The sequence below is a fragment of the Sinocyclocheilus grahami genome, unplaced genomic scaffold (genome assembly GCF_001515645.1).
Source record: "Sinocyclocheilus grahami isolate Dianchi unplaced genomic scaffold, SAMN03320097.WGS_v1.1 scaffold185.1, whole genome shotgun sequence".
Lineage (NCBI taxonomy): Eukaryota > Metazoa > Chordata > Actinopteri > Cypriniformes > Cyprinidae > Sinocyclocheilus > Sinocyclocheilus grahami.
Window position 1 is genome coordinate 895,726 of NW_015505364.1, and position 22,889 is coordinate 918,614.

The following is a 22,889-nucleotide window of genomic DNA, read 5'->3' on the forward strand; positions in this document are numbered from 1 at the left end:
CAGCAGCAGCAGCCGACAACTCGGCCCCACGTCAACGCAGCTGCATGAAGGGAGCTGTGACCATCTCCATCCTCCTCGGCGTGTTTGTGTGTTGCTGGGCGCCGTTTTTCCTCCACCTCATTCTGCTGGTGTCCTGTCCGCACCATCCGCTCTGCCTCTGCTACATGTCTCACTTCACCACATACCTGGTCCTCATTATGTGCAACTCTGTGATTGACCCCCTCATCTACGCCTGCCGTAGTCTGGAAATGAGGAAGACCTTTAAGGAGATACTCTGCTGTTTTGGCTGTCAGCCTCCACTTTAGATGAATGTCTGATTTGAAAGGAGACTGAATGTGCAAACAAGAATTTTACCTTGATGTAAGATGCCAAAGTGTGGTGGTCACATTGATATTACATATCAAGAGAGGAGGATACGGTCAAAAGCAGACAAGTAGAATTCAGAAAAATTGGACTGTAAATTTGTCGAGCACTATGAAGGATTTGGAAAGCTCAGGTGCTGCAAGAAAATCAGAGAACTGAAGGGTAGATTGAATGATCAATCGAGTTTATTATGTGTATTCATTATGCAGTTGGGTCTGACAGTCAGAAGCTACACTGAAATCTAGGATTTAAACTCTTTATTTAAAACTTGAAATAAATGGACAGTTTAGGATTCAACAAAATAAAAATAAAAAAATACACTATGATTAACATTAATATGAAATATTTCTAGGTGAAAATTCAAATGAGTAAATTAGTGACATTGATCATTTGACTGTGTTTTTTCAGTGAAGTCTAGACAATCTGATCAGGAAGATCAGGCCCTTTCTTTCAGAACATGCAACACAACTCCTTGTTCAAGCTCTTGTTCTATCCAGGCTGGACTATTGCAATGCTCTCTTGGCAGGTCTTCCAGCCACTTCTATCAAACCTCTACAATTAATCCAAAATGCCGCTGCAAGATTAATCTTTAATGAGCCGAAAAGAACGCATGTCACACCTCTGTTCATCAATTTGCACTGGCTACCAGTAGCTGCTCGCATTAAATTCAAGGCATTAAAGTTTGCCTACAAAACCACCACTGGCTCTGCACCCATTTACCTAAATTCATTACTTCAGAATTATGTGCCCTCTAGAAGCTTGCGTTCTGCAAGTGAACGGCTTATTATTGTGCCATATCAAAGAGGCACAAAATCACTATCACAGACTTTTTCATTAACTGTTCCCTCCTGGTGGAATGACCGGCCCAACTCAATCTGAGCAGCTGAGTCCTTGCCCATCTTCAAGAAATGACTAAAAACACTTTAATTTGACCCTCTAACTCTAGCACTTTCTATTCTATTTTAATTCTACTTTATCTATATTTATCTTATTTAAAAAAATTTTTTTAAAAAACACTAGCTTTCTATTTTTTCTATTCTATCTACTTGTTTTTCTTCGTGTGTGTGTGTGTATATGTGTGTGTATTATATATATATATATAAATATACCTTGCTACGTGTACTGTGTTAGGCTAACCGAGACTTGTCATTTGCATTTATATATTGTTGCTCTTTTGTTAGTTTTGACTGCTTTTATTGTCCTCATTTGTAAGTCGCTTTGGATAAAAGCATCTGCTAAATGACTAATTGTAAATGTAAATGTAAATGTTTTCATGCTGTATAAAGAGTGGACAGTTGATTTGTATAGGGGGCTTCTGTAAACATGTCTGTAAGGCAAACCAGTATTTGACCCTCTAACTCTAGCACTTTCTATTCTATTTTAATTCTACTTTATCTATATTTATCTTATTTAAAAAAAAAATTTAAAAAAACACTAGCTTTCTATTTTTTCTATTCTATCTACTTGTTTTTCTTCGTGTGTGTGTGTGTATATGTGTGTGTATTATATATATATATATAAATATACCTTGCTACGTGTACTGTGTTAGGCTAACCGAGACTTGTCATTTGCACTTATATATTGTTACTCTTTTGTTAGTTTTGACTGCTTTTATTGTCCTCATTTGTAAGTCGCCTTGGATAAAAGCGTCTGCTAAATGACTAAATGAAAATCTAATGGTTCTTTGTAACTGCTTTACGTTTTGGCGAATTGGTGGTGAATTTGCATGATCTCATTTCTGCATTTTCGTACAATCTGCTTATACCCCACTGATGATTAGGTTCATAGGTTTAGGTTCAAGGGTGGATGTTTATGCTTACTATTTTTCTAAAAATTAAAAGTTTTTGTACCAATCAAATTGTCAAAAATCAAGATTTTCTGAAACAGTTATGTTTTATTATGAAATTGGGTTGTTTAAGCATATGCTCTTTGGATCATCTCAATTTATGCATAAATTTGTGCAAAATGTGTATATAATATATTTTAAGTATCTGTGACAGTGTTCAGGCCATTTTGGTGTGTAAATGCCTCTGTTCAAAGCTGCTGAAGTGGAATCTTACTAACAGTCTTTGGTGAAACTTGCTTGCTGACATCAAAAAACATCAGGGCACTTCCTAAGCGTCTGTCCTTCTTTTTGAGGCATCACTAACTTTGTTTCTTCTCACAGCTGTCAGAATCAGATTCAGCTTGGACTGTCTCCAATTAGCAACAATATGCTGTCAATCTCAACCCAACTGCTGCAGTCAGCATGTGTGGATCATTTAGCAGTCTAAGTCTCAAATTTCTCTATATTTGCCTTTCAGTGGTGGAATGTAACTGGGGTCTCCCCATTTATTTTTTGTCAGACTTAAGACAGCAATACCCAACTAAACATGTCAGTTCAAACACCAAACATCCCTCGTTTTTGTTTTGTTTTTGTTTATTGCCTTTTATTCAGAAGTGGAAAAAAGTGAGGTAGACAAGATCCGAAAGACCACAAACCAGGATTCAATCTCAGGTCGCCCAAAGCATAACCTCACTGTGTGTCAGAGCACTACCCACATGTTGGCTCTGACTAATTATCCCTCTTGTTCCATTAAATGGCATCAAAGTTTCGCTTTTCTATTGTGGTTTAAGTTTGATATTCTGCTTATTTAGCTGACCTATATGAAGTCGCACTACAATGTTATAAGGACTGTGCTTGCACTCTATGAACACTTTTAGCACATCAGCTTTAGCACTTCACTTGTATCTGTGACCACAAACTCCAGCAAATATTTGCAAAAAACCATGTAAAATAAAAGGGTTTAGCTTAATCACCGCATGTGTTCTCTGTTTCTTCATGTGGGATATATGAATGCCAGTTTGTGCCTCCATAAAAAAGTGTGTGCGTGGATCTGTATACAACCCGATCTTCCTTCCTGGTATTGTAGTACTTTTAACGTTTTCTCACCCGTGAATGACACAAGATATGTAGCCCAGCAGTTAATCCAGTCCTCACGCCAGCTCATTAGAAGTGAGCTACGTGCATGAACTGTGTTCCGAGAAAGAATAAAAATATCACAATGTGATCACTCACATAGTAGCCTACCTGGAAAACCATCAGCCCATCGTCTACAATGTGTCACTCAAAGAGTGGTTTGATTACAAACATTCTTTAAAATGTTATTTTTTGTGCTCTGCAAAATAAAGTCATATTAGAATGAACTGAAGGTGAGTAAATTATGACCATTTTCATTTTTGGGTATACTATCTAGACAAGAATGTGAGTTCGTTCAGCACTCAAGAGGTCAGTTGACATTTCTCTTCCTCTATCGGTTCTCTGCTTTCTGACATTTTTGAGATCCAAAACTTCTTTTCATTCAGGCCTACCTACCCTGAATGAAGCCAGCATGAATATGGATTTACTAAAAACAATATCTAAACAGCTTTATGTAGAGTGACAATGCGTCTTCTTTTTCCATGGACACGTCTGGCCGAGATTTCTAAATTGCTTAAAGGGGTCATATGATGTTGCTAAAAAGAACATTATTTGGTGTAATGAAATGTGTTTATGCGGTTTAAAGTTTAAAAAACACATTATTTTCCACATACTGTACATTATTTTTTCTCCTCTATGCCCCGCCTTTCTGAAACGAGTCGATTTGAAAAGCGAGGTGTGCTCTGATTGGCCAGCTATCCAGTGCGTTGTGATTGGCCGAATACCTCAAGCGTGTGACGTAAATTTTACGCCCTTTAACATACTGTGATGCCCTGTCCTGCCGGAGCGATGATTGAAAATGAAAACCCATTACAAATGAGATATTTGTTGCATCCAGTGGGGACATAATTACGGATTATAATGACTTATACTGTCTTTTTACGCGTTGCGTCGCACCGCACCGCATAAACATAAAACCATGTCTGCATTTGTGATCGGAGAAATGAACAACAAGCGCTACTCTACACTGCTCAAACCTCGCGTTTGAATCATCAGTGGCAAATCCTTTAAATGAAAATGTACTTACAGTCTGTGAGTCAGAACAGCCGGCATTGTAGTCTACTCTACCAGGATCAGTAAACAGTCCTCCATAAAATGAATATTTGGGTTGAAATGTTCTCCATGAGGCCGGTGGAGTAATTGATAATGATCGACACACCTGCACCACTCACCGGTCTCAAGTCCCACAGAGGAGCTCCGGAAGCATAAAAGGAGGAGTTACGACAGTGAAAGACGAGAGAGGACCAGGCCTGGACTTTATTTTGTGTTTTGGTTCTGTTTGTGCGCGACAGTCGTCCGTGATCTTTACAGATCTTAAAAAGTCAGGGTTTTCGCTTTGTTTTTCTCTTGTTTTCATACTTGCTGAAGGTAATGACTGGAAAGTAGTTTGACCAATAGCATGCAGGCATTGTACATAATCGACCAATTGTTGCGTACGAGAAGGTGGAATCTATAGAGAACGGTCAAAGCAATGCAAATATAATAATATAGTGTATGAGAACTGAAAAGAGCACGTCAATAGGAAAACAAAGCCAAAACCAGGACATTTTAGGCAATTTAGAAATCCTGGCCAGGACGTGTTCTGGAAAAATTATTTACTAGCTATTTGGGTGATGTCAAAAGAAAATGGAAAGCTGTTTGAGATGACATTCTTTTAAATTGTGTAAAGATTACAATGGTAAATTTTCCCCCTCCGATCCACATCCACCGATGAGTTGTTCATATTAAGACCAATAACGTAGTCCTACAGGGGTTTGAACTGGGGCCCGTGACCCAAAGCCGGGGGGTCTACAAAATAATTAGCTATACCCATACCATATTTTCCGGACTACAAGGAGGATGCTGTTTTAAAGCCTATTAGGACACAAGAGTACAAAGACTTTTTTACATAATAAAAAATAGTTTAGCAACCAAATTTTACACCGTCTGCGTCTAACGATTCACTCATGGGAATGATTCATGCCGAATGAGAGGTATAGGCATGAACCCCACCACAAGGTTCAGTTTCAGTTTCGTTTTAAATATGTTTGTTATAGGCAGAGGCATCATGGCCATTCAAACAGGGAGCACGTGCCCCCTCATAGAGACAACACATAGTCTAGTATTACATTTGATACAATCATACTGGTGTGATTACTAATTAGAATGTTAGTGCGGTGCATCATCAGCTGCTAAATTCAAATCTGCGTTTGCACTTTTGATTGGCGCTGAACCAGAGATGGATGCGCCATGTATCAAAACTTGTTTTAAACTAGCCTATATAATGTTTGTTTTATGTTTCTCACACTTAAACACACATAGTACCAGCAAAAATCATCATATCTCTTTCTGAGTTGCAATTTATAACTAATCACACACGATTCTGTTGAGCTTATGAATGCAATGGCCAAGCAAGCTTTTAGAGTAATCTAAATTTCTGTAAAATGAAGGCATTATAATAAGTAACTTACAATGTTTTTATTAAATTCACGTTAAATACAAAGACAGTTGTATTAAAAAATATTTGACCGGTGCCCCCTCAAAAATACAGACGACTTAGCATTTAAAATAAATAGTGTTTGCAAAACGAATGGCACTATAATTTATGTTTATTTTATACAGGCCTATATATATATATATATACATACACATACACATACATATACATATACAGGTGCATCTCAATAAATTAGAATGTCATGGAAAAGTTCATTTATTTCAGTAATTCAACTCAAATTGTGAAACTCGTGTATTAAATAAATTCAATGCACACAGACTGAAGTAGTTTAAGTCTTTGGTTCTTTTAATTTTTAAAAAGAAATTATTTTTTTTAACAAATTAGAATATGGTGACATGCCAATCAGCTAATCAACTCAAAACACCTGCAAAGTTTCCTGAGCCTTCAAAATGGTCTCTCAGTTTGGTTCACTAGGCTACACAATCATGGGGAAGACTGCTGATCTGACAATTGTCCAGAAGACAATCATTGACACCCTTCACAAGGAGGGTAAGCCACAAACATTCATTGCCAAAGAAGCTGGCTGTTCACAGAGTGCTGTATCCAAGCATGTTAACAGAAAGTTGAGTGGAAGGAAAAAGTGTGGAAGAAAGAGATGCACAACCAACCGAGAGAACCGCAGCCTTATGAGGATTGTCAAGCAAAATCGATTCAAGAATTTGAGTGAACTTCACAAGGAATGGACTGAGGCTGGGGTCAAGGCATCAAGAGCCACCACACACAGACGTGTCAGACGTGTGTAGTGCGAGAGTCAATGAAAATGGAAAGGGTGACCTCTGATGGCTAGCAGACGGAAGTTCATGGACCGGATACGTAACACCTACACAAAATTCTGGCTGTGCGTAGATCCAAAAATAGCTAGAAGATAAAAAAACTAATCAGGGTTTTTTTATCTACAGTACATATAAAATGGGGACCATCTAAACTGTAAAAAACAATTTGTTGAGTCAACTTAAAAAACTTTGTTACCCCGCTGGCCGCTGCCTTAAAATGTTTTATCTTAATTTTTTTCGGTGTGATGCAGTTGTTTCAAAATGCGTTTTTGAGTTGAAGCAACAGTAAGTTCATTCAACTTTCAGCTTAGCTGAGGGTCGATAAACTTTTTTTTTTTGGTGTTGTTGTCTAGACAATAAAAAAAAAATACAAATAAATAAATAAATAAATGTTGAAACGGCAAAATCTCAAAATTATTTTTTGCAGTTACCAATAAAACAATCATATTAAGTTCATTACTCCCACCCACATTAACTTTAGCCTTAAAGACTGTTATAATTATGAGGGAGTCCTTGAAAAATCTTCTCCCCTGGAAGGGGTCCCTGGCTCCAAAAAGTTTGAAAACCCCTGTTAGGTAGGCTAAATTTTCATTAATGTCCACAATCAGTCAACAGAAGAGGGAGCTACTGCGTCACTAATCGAGTGACTTGAAGACATAGCCTCGAATTTACTGCCATCTACTGGCCAACAACTTAATTATCTTTCCTCCAGTAGAAAATATTGTCAGTAAATAGTTAGATTTTGCTAAGTATGGGCTATACAAGGAACTGGTGCAAAACACATTAGAGACCGGAGCACGAATATAAGTAACAATATGTTGCAAATGCTGTCAGTAAAGCTTTGAACCTGTGATATTTCTTTAAGCGAAGTAATCTGCAGATGATGTTGGTCTTAGAGAAGTGTTTTGTCAGCTAAATCCTTGTTTCTAATATAGATATGGCCTGGAGAAAGTAACTGAGCAGGTGGATTTAGGGGGATTGGTCCGGAGTTTTAATGCTCTCAGAACTGGCCTTCACTGAGAGGGAAGATAGCCTACTGGAAAAGAAAGTGGTCAGGCGTGTTTTTTTTTTTTTTCACTTTTCTGGAGCAATATAGATTTGTGAGGGAGGAAAGCTGGCAGCTGCTGATCATCTCAGCACATCACATAAAGCGTCTGCTTGTGTGCAGTGATGTCAAGCTGGACCAGACAAACTGAGTCAATTATAAAGATTTACCAGAGGAGTTTTTGGCACCACATATTTCTTTGCTGTTGCAGACAGGTTATGCCTATAGTCAAGCAATATCCAAGCCATCTCACACACATGCACTCAGAACTCAGCATTATGTTCCCTAACTAATTCTCATCTTAACCATCGAATACACCACATGGCCAAAAGCAGTGCATCTATGTAAAATAAGGTATATGTCGTTTTTCATGTGGGGATAAGAGTGAGAAAAAGTTTGAGAGTAAATTATGACACATTTCACTCTGTCCATCACATAAAGCTCTCATTTGAGGTTGATAGATTTGGCCACTGTAAAAAGTTGTGTGGAGATTCTTCATACACTCTTAAAAATCAACATGAGATTATGGGAATCAACATGTTTTTTTATGGTATTGCTGTAAAGATCCCCTTAACCTATTTGTCAGATTTTATACACATGAGTTTAACGCCTTGGGAGTGAGAATGGGTTGGAGTTTATGGGTGAGTAATTCATGACAGCATTGTCAGATTGGGGGGGGAAACGGATATGAAGCAAAGGATAGTTCCTTAATTAGAGTATCAGTACAGTTTCATGATGGCTGTCTCAAACTGTCTTTGCATTAAGTTATTATCCTTAATCTTAGTCATAACCTGGAATACACTTCATGGGCAAAAGCACAGTATACCATTTTCCATTTTTCACACAACACCGACACACAATGAGAATCCAACACATTTATAAAAGCTTAAACTAGGTCATTTAACCTTATTACTGGCCAATTTAAAGCAGTGATACAAATGCATATTTGTTTGAATATTGTAAAACTATTACAATTTGCTTTAGTAAATTAAAATAAATACAAAATGCTGAATACTATAAATGTATATAAATAATACTAGAATAACACTGGTAAGACAGATCCATAATGAAGAGAAATTTGTTCTTTTGCAGTGTATTAAATGTGGATTATGAATCAGAACAGTTTTCAATCTGCATAGTTCCTCCAAAAATTATTTCAAAGTTTAAGAAAATGTTCTGCCATGACTCGACCCTTATGACAGCAATGCCATTTTGGAAATAAATATAACAGGTATAAAGTATCAGTTCCTCAGAGTATCATAATTCATAGGTAAATTCACAGATTAATTATTAAAATGTTAAATTACTAAACCATCCAAAGGTCTTTTACACAAATTTGCAGAATGTAAGGAATGTCCATATAAGGTATGGCGAGTAAACTCTGCAAACAAACAAGGTGCTGATAAACAGTGGTTGGTCTTAAGTCGGTCTTCTTTTAAGTTTTCTGAGCTTCTTGAAAACCTGAGAACAGAAGTATGTAATTACTTTTATAGCTTAGAAATTGTTTTTCACAATAACAGCTAGAATCAGACTTCCAGAGTCAATTTTTGCAATTACTCCTCAGTGTTCTCTTTAAGAGCATTTGTCATTTAAACTTGTTACTTCCCTGTCTGCGTTTAGCTACATCTAATGCTTTGCTGAACCTATACCATAACTTCTAATAATTCAAATAAAATGCTCAGAAGATATGAGATAAATCAGCTGCATTTAGAAATACTTACACATATGGAAACGGCACTGAGGATGAGTTTACTCCCAGCGAGTCCTACACAACCCCACAGGACATAAAGCACTGAATCGTCATCCACATGAGGCAATGGGACACTAATGTTTGGCCATGATACATTAATAAACTTGGTGGAGAAATCAAAGATGATGGGTGAAGTTGTTGACACACAGTCTAGGGAGACAAATGGGGCTACATTATCTTTAATCTTCAACAAGTGAATTATGCACATAAATGACTAAAGTAACAAAGCAAAGCCATATTTTTTGTCTGCATTTGAAATTGGCAGCCATATGTATTTAGACCCAGGCAACCAAACCAAAATGTACACAGCTCTGTATAACATATTATGTCAAATATGAATTTGTTCATTGTCACAGTTGTTTATTAATATATATGAAATACCTGAGATATTAAGTCTAACCCGATTTTGACAGTTCTTTCCTCCAGCTTTGCCTTTAATTAAACACATGTATTCCCCAGAATCTGCACGAGCAACTTTCCTTAAGACCAAAGCTGCATTTTTATCCAGTGACACAGAATCGTCGTGTTTGTCAGTCTGGATGCCATTTTCTGAATTTATGAGGATTTTCATTGCAGATCCGTCACTGCTGTCATTGTAGACCTTTAAAAAAGAAAAAGAACAGTGAGTAAATGTAATTGCGTATTGCAGCACTAATAAGGTCATGAAAATGCATTGCGCCTCAACTTCCTTTCCTTTAAATATAAGAGTCGAGTTGTGAAGTTGTCATTTACTGTGTTGAGAGCACATACTACTAAAATACGCTTCTTTTGTGATCACATTCACCAATTAAAACAATCTTTGAGATTTAATTACATCATTCATACTCATTCATGCACTCAAATTACATAGAATCAAATTTACATTCATTTGGAATGTGACTTAATGTAAATTAACTAATTAATTTCATTTAATAGTTAATTAAAATAAGTAAATTATTATAATTACTATCATTATTGTTATACATATTTATAAATATGTTTTATTTTATTAATAGCCTACTAATTATTTGTATATATAAATGTTTGTCACTGTCACTGTCTGAATGCACAGGAAATTTTGGATGTGAATAAAGAATTACAAGGAATGAGTGTAGAGGAAATGAATGTGTGCTTAAACCACAGACATTAAAGACCTTTCATATAGAACGCATTTTGTTTTCCGCTGCGCTGCTTTTCCATTGTTTTTATGTAAACGTGCGCCAGACACACGTGTTTGATCGTTGCGCGTGGGTCTCGCGTCTTTTGCAGACACGAAGCGTTCTAAAAACGCGGCGCACAAGTGTTTTTTTTTCCTCCATTACACTGCTCCGCGTCACGGGTTTTTAAACGTAAAACGCATTGTATAAGCCTGATGTTTACTCAAGCCATGCGGTCATTTCTGCAGACACCTGAACTTATGCATCACCATCACCAAATGTTTGAGAAAGTCAGCATGACACGCAGAATATGGTTTCTAGCAGTGGTCATCTGAGATTTGACAGATGGACATGGCTCACCTTGTACCACGTAATAGAGGTGTAGTTCTGACAGTTTTGAAGGAAAGGACAGTGCAAAGTTATGCCATCTCTGCAACATGCGGTGACGAAGGGGAGTTCATCGTTGCCAAATACTATGTTATGGCTCAACGCTAAAAACAGACATACAGAAAAAGCAACAACAACAAAAAAGCTCAACCAATAAATAAATCAACAGCACAAAGCGCCTGAGGTATACGCTTTGCTTGTTTAGTTGGATAGATACATCTGTCGTTACATCATGAAATGTCTGTTATACTGTTGCCATTTCTTGCATTTAAATTATAACAAATATTGGAATTCTAAGGGCCTTTTACACCCTTTATAATTCGGCCTAACTAAGTTGTGTGTAAAAAATAACGAGTAAAACAGAGAAAAAGAACTCACCCAACACAATCAAGCGGATCATTATCGTGCTGGTGAAATGCGTGATGCTCATTTCCTACCAAGTTGGCTGCTTTCCACGGTTCTTATGAATCACATTTTGATTTTGTGAGGAAACTCCACAGACAAACTGTGTGGGTTTAACAGTGCCCTATACTTGTTGCTCTTGCGGTTAACACACGTTCAGGATCAATATATAATATAGCCTAACTCAGATCAGTGGTTCTCAAACTTTTTACGCCAAGTGCCACCTCAGAAAATATTTGGCTCTACCACCAATGACAAACATTAAAATAGAGTAGCGCAATGCACAGTTAAACATTTAAACATTGTAAATACACAGTTTGAACATTAACACTGCAATGTGCTTACATCCAGGTAAATAAAAAAACGTAATGATTCAGTTATAATATATTGTACTTAAAAGTTAAATAAAACTGTGCAGTACTTAAATGTTAAAAAAACTTAAATGAAAATATATTGTAGGCCTAGTTAACATTTTAAAGGGGTAGTTCACCCAAAAATTTAAATGTGTCGTTTATCTGCTTACCCCCAGGGCACCCAAGATGTAGGTGACTTTGTTTCTTCAGCAGAACACAAACAAATATTTTTAACTCAAACCATTGCAGTCTGTCAGTCATATAATGGAGGTGAATAAGTGCATTACCGCCATCTATCTCTCAAATGGACCATTGACAGTCTATCTACAATCCCAATTAGGAATGTCAATGGTCCACTTGAGAGATAGGTGGCAGTAATGCACTGATAAGTCTGCGATCCGCCATAAAGCAAGAAGAAGAAGAAGACGTGTCAGGCACCGGCTGAAGAAGAAAATCCAGACGCACTCTGGACACGCTCAGGACAATTCGGACATTGCAGTAAATCAGAGGTATAAACGATATAAATACTGTTCAGCTTCTTGCATAGACCGATCGTTTCATGTCTTTACACATCAATGCATCGTCACTAGGTGCAGGGTTTAATTTGGTTTTGTTTATGTAAGTTTTTTTGACTCTCAAAGCCATGCATTCACCGCCATTATATGACTGACAGACTGCAACGGTTTGAATTAAAAATCTTTGTGTTCTACTGAAGAAACAAAGTCACCTACATCTTGGATGCCCTGGGGGTAAGCAGATAAACATAACATTTTCATTTTTGGGTGAACTATCCCTTTAAGTGCACTACAGTTTTTATTTAACTTTTAAGTACAATACATTTTCATTTAATCTTTAAGTACAGTTTAAAAAAACATTTAAGTACAGAACAGTTTTTATTTAACTTTTAAGTGAAAAAAATACTTGGTAAAAAAAAAAATAATAATAAATGAACAGGCCGTATGTGTAGCTGCAAGTAACAATCAAGCAGCGAGTCTGTCTAGTCTCTCGTAGCCAGACCTTCAGACTGACAGCAGACCAACGGTCCGTGGGCTACTGCGTGTCTACCAAAGCCAGCTGAAAGCGCCCAGCTGTGAGCACTTGAGAGCGCAGCGTTTTTGGTTTTTTTCAGTTGAGACGCTGTGGTTTCTATGATACGGAATATCCGCTGAAGTAATATGGCAGACGCATCTCGAATGAAAAGTTTCTCCAAGCATAAACAATATTAAAGGGTTAGTTCACCCCAAAATGAAAATTCTGTCATTAATTACTATTCACCCTCATGTCGTTCCAAACCCGTAAGACCTTCGTTCATCTTCGGAACACAAATTAAGATATTTTCTATAGGGCCTTTCGCACCGCAGGAACCTTTTCATAGTACCAGAACTAATTGTGGAACTACCCACTTTTTGGCGTTTTCGCACCGCCATAACTGGGAGCAATTTTAGTACCAGACTGCCTTTTTCGAGAACCAAATTAGCTCCTACGCCGGAGCAGGGTCTAACCAGCACAACTGGAACTAATCGTGACGTAAGTAGACATTGATTGGCCAAACGCGTATGAAAACGCCCTCACCCGCCATGATTTAAAACGCCGTGTAAACATACTGTAAACATTGTCAACTTATTTCGCAAGTATGGAGAACAGCGATAGATGGACGGACACTAAAGTGCAGGCACTTGTAGCAAATGTAGCACTGCCAGTTGTCGTTGGAGATTCTTAGTCCTCCTTTCCGTTCTTTCAATCGCTTTACGTATACGTCGACTTTCCATGTCCATTATTGTGAAACCCGCGAGACACAACAAAAACACAGCTCCGATCACAGCGTCCTCCATCCTCCTGTTGTTAATGTTGTTTTTCTTTGTTTCTGTTGTTGAACGCCACGCACAAATGACATCGCTGTCGACCGGTTCCTAGTACACACTGTCGGTGCGAATGCAAACCTTTAAATAGTACTGGGAAATAGTTCGCGCAAAATCGTCCCAGTACTTTAGTACTGTCCATTTAGTTCTGGAACTAAAGCGGTGCGAAAGGCCCTCATGAAATGTGAGAGCTCTCAGACCCTGTATAGACAGCAACGCAACTGTAATGTTCCCAGGTCCAGAAACGTAGTAAAGAAATCAATAAAACAGTCCATGTGGCTCAACTTCAGTTTTGCGAAGCTACGGGAATACTTTTTGAGCACAAAGAAAACAAAAATAACAATTTATTTAACAATTCTTCTCCACTGAGTTACGTCTTCCGCCATTTTAGAGAGTATCACAATGCATACACACGCTTTCCCCTAAGCCTAAACCAGGCTGATTATGCAGATTACGTTCATGTGCACGCGTTCTCCCCCGAACGTAAACAACGCTGATTATGTCGATTACGCTCTTGGGTACTCTTCAAAATGGCGGAAGACGTTACTCGGGGGAGAAGAATTGTTAAAGGGTTAGTTCACCCCAAAATGAAAATTCTGTCATTAATTACTCACCCTCATGTCGTTTCAAACACGTAAGACCTCCGTTCATCTTCGGAACACAAATTAAGATATTTTTGATGCATTCTGACAGCTCTCTGACCCTCTCATAGACAGCAAGGGTACTACCACGATCAATGTCCAGAAACGTAGCAAGGAGATCGGTAAAATAGTCCATGTGACATCAGGGGTTTAACCGTAATATTACGAAGCTACGAGAATACTTTTTGTGCGAAAAAAGAAAAGAAAAAACGACTTTATTCAACAATTCGCGTGGCGCAGCTGACACAGAACAGCATACGCTGTTTGCATTCAGTGGATACTCTCCAAAATGTCGCTAGGGTGACGCGGAGGACACGAATTGTTGAATAAAATCTTTTTTTTTTTCTGTTGTGCACAAAAAGTATTCTCGTAGCTTCGTAATATTACAGTTGAACCCCTGGTGTCACATGGATTATTTTACCGTTGATCGTGGTAGTACCCTTGCTGTCTATGAGAGGGTCAGAGAGCTGTCAGATTCCATCAAAAAATCTTAATTTGTGTTCCGAAGATGAACAAAGTTCTTACGGGTTTGAAATGACATGAAGCTGAGTAATTAATGACAGAATTTTTATTTTTGGGTGAACTATCCCTTTAAATAAATTGTTATTTTTGTTTTCTTTGTGCTCAAAAAGTTTTTTGTGCGAAAAAAGAAAAGAAAAAACGACTTTATTCAACAATTCGCGTGGCGCAGCTGACACAGAACAGCATACGCTGTTTGCATTCAGTGGATACTCTCCAAAATGTCGCTAGGGTGACGCGGAGGACACGAATTGTTGAATAAAATCTTTTTTTTTTTCTGTTGTGCACAAAAAGTATTCTCGTAGCTTCGTAATATTACAGTTGAACCCCTGGTGTCACATGGATTATTTTACCGTTGATCGTGGTAGTACCCTTGCTGTCTATGAGAGGGTCAGAGAGCTGTCAGATTCCATCAAAAAATCTTAATTTGTGTTCCGAAGATGAACAAAGTTCTTACGGGTTTGAAATGACATGAAGCTGAGTAATTAATGACAGAATTTTTATTTTTGGGTGAACTATCCCTTTAAATAAATTGTTATTTTTGTTTTCTTTGTGCTCAAAAAGTATTCCCGTAGCTTCGCAAAACTGAAGTTGAGCCACTGATGTCACATGGACTGTTTTATCATGTCCTTACTACGTTTCTGGACCTGGGAACATTACAGTTGTGTTGCTGTCTATGCAGGCTCTGAGAGCCCGCACATTCCATCAAAAATATCTTAATTTGTGTTCCGAAGATGAACAAAGGTCTTACGGGTTTGGAACGACATGAGGGTGGGTAATTAATGACAGAATTTTCATTTTGAGGTGAACTAACTAACCCTTTAACTTCTCCATTGTTGTTCAGTTGTAGTACAAGCAGGGTGTGACGGTTGGTCAGTATTTGTCCCACCCCTCCTCCACTGTGATTGGTCAGCTGACTAAAAAGTGTCAGCTCAGCACGCTCCTGGCATTTAAAAAAATGCGGCGCTTCCGACATACGGCCTAATTTATATTTAATTCAGTGATTCCTCTGCATACCACGCTTTTGAGAACCACTGACTCAGATCATTGGGATAAGAAAAATCGACATAATTTTTAAATAGCCTACTGAGCATAATTTTCCCCTCATAAGTGAACACAGAAGCACACTATTTATTGTGAAGAAATAAATGTTTCTAATGGTTTATTTACAGTGTCCGAGAGAGCTCAACGCACTGCAAATGAAAAAAACACATGCACATAGAAAAAACACCTGCAAATTAAGAAAACATCTTCATCAATTTAACAACAAACATGCTGCAGATTCTCACAACACAACCAAATACAGAAACACGCTTCTCACAACACAAACACAGAGACGCCCTTCAAATTCTCACAACACAAACAAATACAGAAACACGCTTCTCACAACACAAACACAGAGACGCCCTTCAAATTCTCACAACACAAACAAATACAGAAACACGCTTCTCACAACACAAACACAGAGACGCCCTTCAAATTCTCACAACACAAACAAATACAGAAACGCTGCAAATACTCACAACACAAACAAAGAAACGCGCTTCACTTAAACATTTCTGATGTGGTTTGTGTATATTTGCAGCGCGTTTCTGTATTTGATTATGTTGTGAGAATTTGCAGTGCGTGTGTTGTTAAATTGATGAAGATGTTTTCTTAATTTGCTGGTGTTTTTTCTATTTGCATGTGTTTTTTCATTTGCAGCCCGTTGAGCTCTCTCGTCCACCGTATTTAGGCTAGCTACTCATCTTTCTAAAGTAGCACTGTCCATTAGTGACACTTATCTTTAAAGAGAGAGATACAAGCGAAAACGCATGCTATGATTGGCTTGTCATGGAAATTATGTCTGCCTATTATGTTCTTGTCATCACTAATTGGTTGATTACCCCGTCAATGCGATAATACCCGCCTGGTGGAAATAATGGACCAAATGTGAATTTAAATCTGTCTCCGAAATTGACACATTCACTCATTCACTAATCCCTATATAGTGCATGGCAGTTGAGGGCACTATATTTGCAAGGAGTGAACTAAGTTAAATTAAACAACTCACCCCACTCCAATATCATCACTTTTGTTCCCATCCAAATTAAAATGAACTTGAAAGTAGGCTATGTATTGTTTGTGAGCATTCAGCAGTTAAAATAAAGCAGTAGGCCTATCTCCATGTTTGCAATAATCATGACACTTTGTTTACTGAGAATTTGTTGACAAAACCGATAATAATAATTGCTTAACAGTAATAAAAACAAGAAAATGTAAAAACTTTATACTTTATGAATGTACAGGCATGCAGAGGGGGGTGCGGTGGGTGCTTGAGCACCTGCCCCTTTTCCCCTTGATGCCCAAAGTGCCCTTTTGTCAAGGCAATTTATTTTTTATTATTTTTTTATTAATTTATATATATATATACATTTAGGGTTTTAGTAATTAAACACCATTTTGTAAAGGCCTGCCCAATCTAACTATGTCAAATTAATGTATAATAATTTATCCATAAATAAAATTATCCACATGATGACCTTTCACCTGACGATCTCATCCGGGACGATTCCTCATGTTAGTCATTTAGCGAGCTACCAGATGCCTTCAGTAACGGTAAGTGGAGTTCTCAGCGGAGCAGTGTGCTTGTATACTTATATTATTAAATCATTATTTTACAACAACTAGGTGAAGAGAGCATGCACAGCTGTTGTTTATATTGCTGTGTGTAGCCTGTGGAAGTAACGTTAGCTGCAGCAAGGGGCTATAATATTTTCAATAATATGTTCAATATTTTCCTAATGACAATTTTATGATTGGTTTATAAAGGCTACTACGAACAACTTTTCCCTATTTTATCACAGAATAAGGCAGGAAATATATTTTATAGTTTCTATACTAATGTCAATCAGTACTGCATTATTCATATAGTTTATTTATTTATTACCTGGAGATATCTTGAAAAACACACATAAACCAAATATTTTCGCAATCATGTGTTTAATGTGCCCTGGAAACACTTCTCATAACACCCGATGTACTTGCTACATTGTTAGAAGAATGGCATCTACGCTAATACTAGTCTGTTTCTCTCTTATTCCGAGGTCACCGTAGCCACCAGATCCTGTCTGTATCCAGATCAGATGGTCACTGCAGTCACCCGGATCCAGTACGTATTCAGACCAGATGGTGGATCAGAACCTAGAAAGGACCTCCACAACCTTGAAAGACAGCGGAGACCAGGACAACTAGATGAGCCCCAGATACAGATCCCCTGTAAAGACCTTGTCTCAGACGACCACTGGGACAAGACCACAGGAACCAGATGAGTCCTCTGCACAATGTGACATTGCTGCAGCCTGGAATTGAACTTCTGGTTTTGTCTGGTCAGAGGAGAACTGGCCCCCCGACTGAGCCTGGTTTCTCCCAAGGTTTTTTCTCCATTCTGTCACCGATGGAGTTTTGGTTCCTTGCCGCTGTCACCTTAGTTGGGGACACTTCATTTCCAGCGATATCGTTGACATGATTGCAAAGATACTATTTAAACTGAACTGAATTGAATGATGAACAGTCTTTAACTGAAAAATTAGTGTTTACGATTGTCATTTTGCATTATTGACACTATTTTCTTAATTAATGCTGTTCAGTTGCTTTGACACAATCTGTATTGTTAAAAGCGCTATATAAATAAAGCTGACTTGACTTGACTAATGTCTTCATGTTTCATCAGTAAAACCATTTCTGCTTTTTATTCAGCTCAGCTACAGCGATAGCTGGATGCTTTTGTCCATATTAGGGATTTCTTGCATGTCATAAGTTATTACTTCTATGAGTCTGTTTTGAACTTTCTGCTCAAGATCGCCCTCCGGCTACTAGTATGAATGAAACACACACTGCATGAGAGTGTTCAGCGTTCCTAATGTTCACATCTCCTCATTCTGGATACGAATAAAACGTCAGGTCATGCAAAGACTGTCTCTTTGAATTTAAATCTCAATTTAAATCTAAAAACCTCTATGTGAACACACTGAATAAAGGGATGAATTTACATTTTATACAATTAAATTAATATTTATTAAATATTAAAAATGCAGCTAACGTTTTTCTACACACAACAATATAAACAGAGGTGCCTGTTCTCTTTCATTCTTGCTGTTTTATTGAGAAAAGCTTAAAGGGCGTCGAGGGGTCTTCTCTTTTTTTATATTTGACTAAAAACTATTCATACTTTAAACTATTATTATTACAGTATTTATTTTTTTTAAATGTAGAGTGCCTTAAAAAGAATGATCACAACACTGGTAAAACAGGCTTATACTGATTTTCTAATCCTCCGAATTACACTCATCAATCCTGTTATTATCATTATCATTCAAAAAAATTATAAATTCATAACAGGATTAGAGTAGAATTCTATTTTAAATAAGACAGAAATATTTTTCTGCAACAGTAGTGTTTACAACAGCAAAACCACCATGCCCTGTAAACTCAATAATATTAATAATAATAATAATAATAATAATGAATAATTCTGTTTCTAATTCCAGAGTAATTAAGAGGTGCAAAGAAAACATTCTTTAACTTTTTTTTATTGAATTTTTGCAGACATATAAAAAGGTATTACATCAGTTACAAAATGAGTTAAGGTGTCTGATTAACATTCTTTAATTTTTCAACTTAAAATGGTCTTTTCTGTTCTGTGTTTCTTTTTCAAAACTGCGTCACGGCATTTGCTGCTGTATTAGTACAGACACATCTGTTTCGATACACATATCAGCAAGGAGCACAGCCCTATTCCATGTGCCTCTTTTATACTTTGAGCACCTGCCCCTCCAAAGGTCTCTGCATGGCCCTGTGAATGTAGGCTATTTATATGTCATATGTACATTTGCGTTATTTTTTTAATCAACTCTGTGCTCTTTATATACAAATATATAGCCTAACATCATTAGTTGATCATATGTGCTGCTTGAGCCAGAAACTGTCAAATGGTAATGCAAAATTAATTTATATATTACAGGGGAAAAAAGCAATTACTCAGTCTGCACAACTTTTTTCTTAATATTATCTTTTTCTTTTGTTTTCTTAATCATTTTGACATTCAGAAACATGATAACAACAGCACAAGCCATCAGCACACATGGGATTATGATTAATTTATAATGATGATTGGCATGCAGGCAGATCTTGCTGCTTGCCGCTTGCAACTGAGGCTTTATACAGTCTAAGCACAAAAACAAACACACAAAAGTTTTAGTTTTTAGTTCACATCACCATTTCAGAGGAATTACAATCCTAACACAAATGGTAAAAATTAAACAAATGTCTGTTTCATTTTTGAATGTTTACAGCTTATAAATAAGGGAAATAATTTTTTGGTACTTCTCTTTTGTACTTCTCTTAAAACTACAAGTGGAGTCTTCAACAACATTATAAGGAAGTGCACTGGGGACAGCATTACACTTTGCATTTTACATCTACTGAATAATACTCTGTATTTCCTTCCTGAATGTAATGACCCAGTGGAGGCCATAAGGTGCAGCTGTAAATGCCACGGTCTACTGAACAGTCACAACCTTGTACCAGGTGATTCTCCTGTATTTTACACCTTGTTCAGTGTTAGCTGGACATGATATTTTAATCCAGTGGTGCTTCTTTATTGATACTGACAGGTGAATCAACTGGACTGAAGGAAAGAAATTATAACAACATTTGATGTATTTATGAAAACACACTCAAACGAGCTTTTCTGTTTCGGAGACGAGAACGCAGAAATTTCTGTAGCCTAATATAGGCAGTATAGTTTATTTTCTCTTTAGTATTCACGCGTTTCTTCCTTTCTTGAACCTTTTGCAATTAGCCTACGCAATAAATTAAGTTGTACATATGCATAAAAGCATTTTCTACTTACAAATTATAAAGCAAATGAGCAGCTTGATCAGTGTTTTGTTTCTTGCGCTTTTTCCTGTATAGCTTCTTCTGCAGAACAGAACCGAAAAACTCCGAGATGCGATCTCATTGGTCGATTCGACAAACACTTTAATTTTTACATGTTCTTGTTTTATTTAATTTAATCCAGTTATATTTGCAAAATGACGCCCAGTACATGTTCACTCCTTTGGTGCTATGATAATTTGCTTAATTATAACAATAAAAAACATAGGTGGCCATCTTTAAATATCTACACAAATGCCGTAGCATTGAAATTGCAAAGGGTGAATTAAGGGTGATTGGGACATACGATCAAATGGGACAGAATAACTACAGAATTTATTTTCTCACCTGAGTGAAAATAAAAACTTTTTTTGCTGAGCCCTAGCAGTAAGACCACATAATTAAAATGGGATGCCCTCATTGGTGTGACATCATGTAGGTGGGCGGGGCAGGCTTCAAACAGGAAGTTGACAGCTAAATGCATGAACATAAGGAAAATGACATAATCTTTTGCTAGTTTTCATAATAAGGTCCTAAAATTGTCATAGCTACTATATTATACAAACTTTTGATGGAAACATAAATATGATGCACTGCTTCTACAAAATGATGGGGCCACCCAACATAAATAATTTTTCGATTTGATTTTTATATGTTTTCAATGACTTTTGGACCTTTTACCTGTTACATGTGTTTTATTGTATGAATTGTGGATGGATTTATGAACTGAGAAATAAAGTTAAACAAAAATAAACATCATCATGATAATGAACAGAATAGAATAGAATGATGATGAACAAAAAAGGAAATATTGCATATCAAATTATTTCAAAGTATGAACTAACTTGTGCAATACAGTAAATATTCTTACCCTAAATCAATGAAAAAAAATGTGTTGTCCCAATCACCCAAACGTGTCCCTATCACCTAAATGTTACCAAAATCTATTTATTTATTTATTTTGGCTCAGTTTACAAAAAAGTGTACGTCACACATCCTTTCATTATAATATAACATTGTTTCCTCGTTAAATGGGTAGTTAACATCTTCAGTATTACAGAAATGTATCATGTGTTGGGCTGATGTTTTTTAATTTATGGCAAGAAACCTTGCCCCAAATGCAGCGACTATATCCCCTGCTACCAGCGGGAGCCAAACAGTACGCACAATAGGCAGGGCCGCATTAAGACCTCACTGGGCCCCATGGGCTATGGCTTACTGCAGCCCCCATATATATTGTAGTCAATGGGGACCAGAAACTTTCTGGTTACGAACATTCTTCAAAATATCTTCTTTTATGTTGAGGAGAACAAAGAAATTCATACAGGTTTAAAACAACTTGAGACTGAGTAAATGATGACAGTAGGTGGTTGAACGATCCCTTTAAGATCTTATCAATGCCAGGATCTCATATAGCCTGCTACTACTCATGTTATCTTTAACTACTAACGTTCATTTAAGACAAAAAATGACTGTGTTTACGAGTATACTCACAAAGACGGGCATTTTGGCACACAACTATGTGTATTTGTACGTTTAAGCACAAGGTGCGAAAAAGAACTATCAGGCTGAAACCGTCTTAATGTGCGCGCTGTGCTACCAAAATGAATTCTGCTCCTCTGCTTAATGTCCCTGAACAGTTTAAAATTTTAAAGGGGTCCTATTATGCTTTTTCACTTTTTAAACTTTAGTTAGTCTGTAATGTTGATGTTTGTGCATAAAAAAGATCTGCAAAGTTACAAAGCTCAAAGTCCACTTCAAAGGGAGATATTTTATTTAACAGAAATCACTTTTCAAAAACAACGAACGACTCGTTTGGACTACAACGCATATTTTCCGGGATTTGTGATATCACAAATACCGACGAATGGGACGAGACCTGGTTGAGCTGCACTGGAGAAGGCCTACCAAGTGTTATTATCACTATGTCGGAGACACGCTAGCTTTCCCAAGGCAGACGAACTTAGAGTGGTTATAATCATCCGGGTTTAAATCGCACTCAAATTGATTTGATTTTGACGCAATATTTACACTGAAGCTCGCAGGTGGCTATGGTAAGGAGCATGACATTTTACGACCAGGCGCTGAGTGGTGCCAATCACAACACACACTGGCCCAGCTAACCAATCACAGCACATTTTGTATTTCAGAAGGCGGGCCTTCATTTGATACATGAACTATTCGAGTTGTTCATGCCAGACTCGGGAGAGAGGTGTTGTAATAATGTAAAATATGTGAAAAATAATGTGATTTTCAAGACTTTGTAAAAGAGCATAATAGGACCCGTTT

At 37.2% G+C, this 22,889-nt stretch overlaps 1 protein-coding gene across 1 annotated transcript; it reads right to left on the reverse strand.

The window, feature by feature from the left end:
• Window positions 1-8,554: 8,554 nt before the first annotated feature.
• On the reverse strand, window positions 8,555-11,872 carry LOC107594509 (uncharacterized). The gene is made up of 6 exons (XM_016284591.1): window positions 11,836-11,872; window positions 11,289-11,370; window positions 10,884-11,014; window positions 9,769-9,988; window positions 9,359-9,537; window positions 8,555-9,098 (listed from the first exon to the last, which is right to left on the reverse strand). The coding sequence occupies exons 2-6, from the start codon at window positions 11,338-11,340 to the stop codon at window positions 9,057-9,059; spliced, it is 624 nt and encodes a 207-aa protein (XP_016140077.1). The 5' UTR covers window positions 11,341-11,370; window positions 11,836-11,872; the 3' UTR covers window positions 8,555-9,056.
• Between the last annotated feature and the right edge of the window lie 11,017 nt (window positions 11,873-22,889).